Below are 7,183 nucleotides of genomic sequence, written 5' to 3'. Positions count from 1 at the left end.
CGTAGAGACGTACGTACGTACGACGTACGTACGTACGTACGTACGTACGTACGTAGTACGAGACGAGTAGAGAGAGAGAGAGTAGAGGTAGAGAGAGAGAGTAGAGAGAGAGAGGAGAGAGAGAGAGAGAAAGAGAGAGAGAGAGAGAGCGAGAGAGAGAGAGAGCGAGAGAGAAAGCGAGAGAGAAAGAGAGCGAGGGAGAAAGAGAGCGAGAGAGAAAGAGAGAGAGAGCGAGAGCGAGAGAGAAAGAGGTAGAGGTAGAGGTAGAGTGACACGACTGTATCCATCAATTTTCTTTTTAGAGTATGCATAGTCGAATAAAGATAAAGACTACGCTTTGTTCGATGGAGAAGGCTGTTGATGTCGTTGGTTTATGTCATTGATCGCTTGATTGTTTATTCCTTGGACTAAAAGACCATTCACACAAAAAGGCACGTTGAACATCAGACTACATCAATATGGCTTCACAATTGCTACACAAAAGGTTGGGGTTCACTGTCACTCGCCGAGATATACCACGTATCATTCAATCAAATTTCCAACGAAGCTTAGGTCCTATTGGAAAGTATGTTTTAAGGACGTCAGCATCGTATACCAGGCCGATAGTAGGTAAGCTTTCCAATAAGAGTCTGTTGTTGGAAGTAAAGGGAAGCGGATCAAAGGAGGAAATGGTCGACGTACTTTGGTGGCAGAGGAGATGTTTCAGTGCATCTCACGAGGGTCATGTGGAACAGCCAGCACCAGGACTGAGCACGGCGTCCTTACGGCGAGAACTTCAAGCTTTCGCAAACGATGACACGAATTCCAGCCACAAGTACACTGTGGCACCAGGCATGTATTCCAATAGCTTTACTGAGTGTGGCCGTGTTCGGGTTTGTTATGGTGAAGGTGGAATGGTAGCTTTGAATCGCATGTGCATTCTCATTTTTCATTTTGTTTCGCAGTGTTCTTTGAGTTTGTAACTGTTCTCCACGTTCTTATGAACTGTTCTGCCATCAGTGATTGTCTGCTTTGCGTAGCAATGCTTTGTGAAATGAGGTAGTTGGATACTATATCATATATGCCTACCAATCAGCTATTCGTATTCGACAAGCTATCAGTGAGTCTTATACGTGTCAATCTAATGTAGTTGGAACTACATCGCTGCACTGTTTTCATCGACATACTACCTTGATTATTTAGTGCAATCAATTGATGAGCAAATTCCCGAGGCAAATACAGCCTTAGAAACAAGGTCTTTAGAGCGAGCAAGCATGATGCAATCATATCATGTACGCATACGTCTAAATACACGTTATAACCTGGTATAATCAGTGTGATCAGAAATCGTCCGGTTTATGCAATCACTTTCAAATCTAAATATGAAACATATACTATTACGATATGTGAACTATATATATATATATATATATATATATATATATATATATATATATATGTATAACCCACTGTACAAAGAATGTATATATATATATATATATATCATAGGTATAGTGCTATGTACGGTTATACATTGGTATATCTTTGTTATGTACTTTCATATCCTTGCAGATAAAATGAATTCGGATTATCTGACATTGTACGCTCATATCATACTCGTGTGCGCTCGATTTGAGGTTCAAAGGTTTAAAAATTAATATTTGTATACGTTTCTATTCGTAAAATTTGCGTTTGATACATGTGTGGATCTTTGTATATATGTATGAGTTATCAATCGATCTACATGTTAAGGTAAACGAAGCTTTGCGTTGGATACTGGCATGGTGATTGATCTTACTAGTGTGTTGGATCTGTTTTGGCGAATACACGCGATGATCCATCGTCTCGGATCAAATAGAGCGAACTAATAACAAACAGGTTTGCTCGTCACATCCATTCATGATGCAGGCGTACAGCACATGCTCAATTACAGTCAATATTGAACTAATCTATTTCAAACGCGACTCTGCACAGACTTCTCTCTCAACGCATACAATGCCATAGCAAAAGGACAGAAAATGCTGGCCACTGATTCAGATATATTCCAGTTCTCCTGCACTGGCTGTGGCGGGTGCTGTCGATCATACTCAAACAACATCATGCTAGATCCCCACGACGTCTTTCTTGTGAGTCGCAGCCCAAAATTCGACGTTCACCGGTGAGTGCGAGGAGGCTATCTCCGACTGATGCAATTCATTGCTTGTTCACTCTATATTTCTTCATAGTAGGGTACTTTGTGATTGTACGTCTGTATGTATTGCCTGGATATATTCCCTGAACTATCTGTGCCGAAGTTAGAGTTATTCTCGAACCCAGTTTATTTGTTCGCGCCAGGATAAGCAATCCGCCACTAGATTTTAATGCACACACGCACACTCTTTATTGCATGCGAAGGTTATAGGGTGCACTGGTATATAGTTCAGTCACTGAGTGCAGATATTATCGTTGGTCTCATGCGTAAATATATCAATGAATCAAGCTTTCGCACCAAAACAAGTTTGGTATATATTGTTCTAAACCAGTACACCTTTTACACGCAGGTCGAGCTGTGCTGACGACGAGACAACGCTTTCGCTCACCACAAAACATAGCACAAATGAAACGACGCCAGAGAGAAAAGGGGAGGGCAGGGGCAGAAGAAACAAGCACGCACGCAGGAGAGATACGAGCAAGGCTACAGCTAGTACTCACAGCACCAGGGAACGCATGGGCAAGACTCGTCGGTTGATGATGGAGTGGGGAGACGCGTTTGAACGGCGGTCGGGTGTGTTTAGCGATAGTACCGATGGCGGTGGTGGGAGTGTGCCACTCTTGTATCTGAAACCGCGTGTGGTGACCAAGGAAAAGCGTGAAGCGCCTGGAGACGTGCACACACCACATACCGGCAACGTACACAATCAAGCACAAAAAACTCACCAGTACGATGATGTACAAGAATCTCCCCACAAAAGTGCTGTGGTAGACGGCGAGTCATCCTCCAGTGGTTGGGATGACATCAGGCGGGAAGAGGTGTCTGCAACTGATAACGTGATATGTCGATTTGCAGTGCAGGTGCCGGTCTCTGCGGAACCACTTGACAAAACATTCACACCACCCACACACACCAGCAACACCCGGCTATCCGACAGGGATGAAATACAGTCAACTAGTGCTACACACTCAGGCGAGCACGATGGTAAACGGCCGGACACCACCTTAACAAGTAATAAGGGGTGGAGGTGCTCCTTAGGGGCATCACATATGCCATCATCGTGTGCGCTGTATCCCCTGGGTGAGTTTGTGAGTGTCACTACCGATTCACGTGGTCGGAGTGTGATCAGCGATGTGACAGGCAGTGGCCACGGGGACAGTGCACTGTTGAATCTGTATTTAGATGATGATTCGGATATCGGTGTACTTGAAAACGAAGCTGAAGCCCAGAAATCGCACGCACACCACGGTGATTTTGAAGAGGAATCCGGTGATGGAAATATAAACGACTACATTGATGATGAGAGGAGGAGGATAGGTGATGATCCAAATGAATGGGGGGCACGCGGGCGGGCCGCATTAGGTAAGACCGGGACGGGTGCCAGACAAAACTTTTATACGATAGACACTCAGTTCTGTGAAGGTGTACAGAATGTGTCGCAGCTTTCGCGCAATCAGCATCACGCAGCCGATGATGCCGACGAACATGACAATGCACAAGCAGCACAAAATACAAAGGCTGCACACGGGAATAATATCAACACGCCCCTGTCGGACTACTTGAAGCGCAACACCATATTGGACAGAAGGAGAGAGTGGGACTGGTTCAGGCATGCGCTCGCACATTTCGCTGAAATGGATGAGAAGTATATGCAGGTCGTGCTCACGCCTTCGAGTACAAGGAATGTAGACATGCCTTCGAGCAGGCGGGACAATGTTGTATCTATGTCCGGACAATCTCCTTTGCCGACAGTTGCGACCATAAATGCAGATGATTCCATCGACAAATATGGCAACAGTGTGGAAACTATAACTCCGGAAGAGCTGGAGCATAAAGAGGCGCTTGATTCACTTATGATGCAATTCCAAGGGGCGGTACAAGATGTACTTGCTAATGCATGGTACGACTTCGATTCATATCAATACAACGAATTGATTGAACCGGACAACAGCGAAGTCGAATATTCGGTGTCTACGGATAGAAGCTCATACGAGATCAGTGATATACGCACACATATAACGACAGATGAGGGTTTCAAATCAAGTATCAAGACAAACCTGAAAGCAGGTGCCGATGGGCAAAGTACTGCCGAACCTGATTTCAAGCAGGCGACTCAGAAGACCGAGTGGCTCGCAGTGAGGACTAAGATATTCGCACGCACGAAGGCACTTTCGCACTTACTGCAGCATGGATTACAATCACTTGAGCGGGTGCGAGAGAGCCACGAAAAAGAGTACAATGCTATGCAGGCATATCTGGGTCTACAAGATCGTGAAAGTACGTCTGTTCGTAGCAGGGCGCAGAGTAGGAAAAGTAGGAAAGTAGGAAAGAAAAAGCGGAAATCTGAGTCACGCAATGGTCAGGATGCTCCAATGTCTAAGTATCTGTCTGTAGAAGCGGTGGCGAACGAGTTGGATGACATCCTGGGTAGGCTCTCAGAGTTGCCCTGATCGCACATACGTAGAACGTTACAGCCATTACCTCGCACGCTAAAACCCTAAAACATATATCTTGGGGAGCTAACCCCACAATCACGAATCGCAAACAATGAGTGCACGAGCGACAATTCAAGCATGCAGAGCCCAAAGTGACTTGGCTTGGTATCTTCCGCTCGTAGCGCTAATTTAGGAAGCTTCTGGATACGACTTTATGGCAAGTTTGAAGTGTTTGGCTACTGGTCATGCTCACTTGCAAGTGTATGGGAGACAATTTCATCACTCGCCACAAGCGTGACAATTTGGCAAAGACCTCTATCGTCTATACCTTCATCGTCATGGACGGCTCCCTCACTGCCTTATTAGAGCGGCTCAGGGCGAGCTGCTGCAATTTTCACCCCCTCTGAGGCTCTAATGTACCTCGTAAGCTCGTACTTCTGAAGTACTGAAGGCCAAATATCGGTGGGAAGTTTTGGAATATATCCAATGAAATCATTAGAAAAATCAAAGAAAGCAAATAAGTATTAAAAATACCTTTGTACATATTCATATCAGGAGTTTTTTTTTAAATCATTCCTTTATAATTGAACCAATAAAATTGTACTTACGAGTCCGATATTTAAAGCCTAACGCATATTTCGGTACTCTATTTGTCTCAAAAACAAAAATTAGCAATTGGGTTTTTAGTAATAAATGAAATGTACAGTACATATTTTCAAATACCCCTGTGACTCGCCCCCAGACAGGACCTAATTCCAAAGACCTATTTATATCGTAGACTAAGAGGCTATACATATATTTTTAAAAACAAAAAAAGGCGCAAGTCCTGAGGGGCTGAGACTCTGAGTCCTCAGTCCTCTACTCTCTCTCTAGCTGGAGAGGAGCTGTACATAGTAGAGAGCTACTCTCTAAGAGAGTCATTAATCTTTATAGAGCGAGAACTCTAAATTATGTTAAAAAATATATACGACTCAAGACTGTAAGACTTAGTAAGTGTAGAGTCTGTATTTACGACTCTACACTCAGCCCCTGTGCGTTTATTTTTGGATTCTGTGTAAAAATTAAAAAACCGAAACAAAGCAAGCGTAAAAGAAACTGCTTTGGAGTTGTTTTTTCTTAAAAACAAAAAATAGATTGATACTGGGCACAGAGCCACAGACCCAGCGGGGCACAATTTGAGATATTTGCTGTATTTTAGTAGACGGCTATTTATGTATTTGCTATATATTCATTCTACAAAAAAAAAAAGGAAATGACATATTTATATATATTTTTTAACACTGGTGAGTGGTGACTGGGCCCTCGGCACCTCTAAGGGAGTCCTCTACAGTGTCTCTGGCGGTCTGGGCTCTGGAAATATCGAAAATGTCGGTACATTTGATATTTACGGCTTCAATGACTTCATGTGTTGGATTGACCTGTCCAATTACTATTTATGAATAATGATGTTGCCGTCTACTGCTACTACAATAACAGAAGACTCTGTCTCAGTGCAAACAGCAGAAAATCAAGGGGAATGCACACGAGTTGAGCAGTACTACTTGCAAAGAACTTCGTTGGTGCAACGGTCTCATATCCCTTTCGTTGTAGTTATTAGATAAACTGCCGTGCTATATACGTATTTAGCGGTATTTCTTCCGCCGTACAATGTTCAAAGGCAGTACAGGCTGCTGCTTCCGGCTTCTATTAAGCCTATGTCTTCTGCTATCTCTCACGAACTGCGGCTCTGGGGCCTTTCCTGGTATGTTTAATTTTTAATGGTTTGCACTTGCTCGATGTTGCCTACCGTGCCCTCAATGCAGTATACTTGAATTTATTTGGCATATTCTGCTAGATGAAGCATAGCATTCCAATAAAGAGCATGAGGCCATATTGAGCTAGTGCCTATTGACATCGGATGTAATAGTTTTGTCCGATTTTGCGCCATTCCATGTTGATATATTGCACGCCAAAATGCTGTGTGTTGGACAAAAATACTCAAACCACTACGCTCTCGAACGATATGTTTTGTCATTCATAGGTCACGGCAACCATAGGGAAGTGGCGGCTAACCAGCTGATGGAAACAAATTCAAGCCTACAGAGTCCTTTCCATCAATTAACGAGACGGCGGCAGGACGGTACGTGGAAACCGCAATTGCGTTTTATGTTCTACTTCTTATCAGCTATTGCGAATAACTCGCACAAACGTTTCAGTGCTTTTGTGTTCTATTGTGGATGTTGCTGTGCGTCGACCAAGATGAATAAATGTGTGAAAGTATATATATATATATATATATATATATATATATATATATATATATATATATATATATATATATATATATATATATATATATATATATATATATATACATGGATACATGGATACATATATATATCCATTCATACATACATATATCTATATAAATATATCTATATATATATATAAATATATATATATATGCGTGTGTGTGTATATGTGTATATACGTGAATTTGCATATATATATATATATATATATATGTGTGTGTGTAGGTATATATGTAAATGTATATATCCATGTATCTATTTATCTATATATCTATGTATGTTTAGTA

The 7,183-nt window shown here is 42.3% G+C and overlaps 2 protein-coding genes across 2 annotated transcripts in view; both read left to right on the top strand.

The window, feature by feature from the left end:
• Window positions 1-458: 458 nt before the first annotated feature.
• Window positions 459-5,147, top strand: SARC_00389 (hypothetical protein; the record flags this gene model as incomplete). Its single annotated transcript, XM_014305931.1, has 3 exons — window positions 459-888; window positions 1,954-2,137; window positions 2,520-5,147. The coding sequence occupies 3 exons, from the start codon at window positions 459-461 to the stop codon at window positions 4,618-4,620; spliced, it is 2,715 nt and encodes a 904-aa protein (XP_014161406.1). The 3' UTR covers window positions 4,621-5,147.
• Window positions 5,148-6,078: 931 nt separating this feature from the next.
• Window positions 6,079-7,183, top strand: part of SARC_00388 (hypothetical protein) — a 3,955-nt gene continuing 2,850 nt past the window's right edge. The window contains exons 1-2 of the mRNA XM_014305930.1: window positions 6,079-6,346; window positions 6,626-6,724. Coding sequence (XP_014161405.1) covers window positions 6,253-6,346; window positions 6,626-6,724 — 193 coding nt within the window. The 5' untranslated portion in view covers window positions 6,079-6,252. The remainder of the gene's footprint in view (window positions 6,347-6,625; window positions 6,725-7,183) is intronic.

This window comes from Sphaeroforma arctica (assembly GCF_001186125.1).
Source record: "Sphaeroforma arctica JP610 unplaced genomic scaffold supercont1.11, whole genome shotgun sequence".
Taxonomy (NCBI): Eukaryota; class Ichthyosporea; order Ichthyophonida; genus Sphaeroforma; species Sphaeroforma arctica.
The sequence above is the reverse complement of the archived record's forward strand: the minus strand, read 5'-3'. Positions and strand labels throughout refer to the sequence as shown.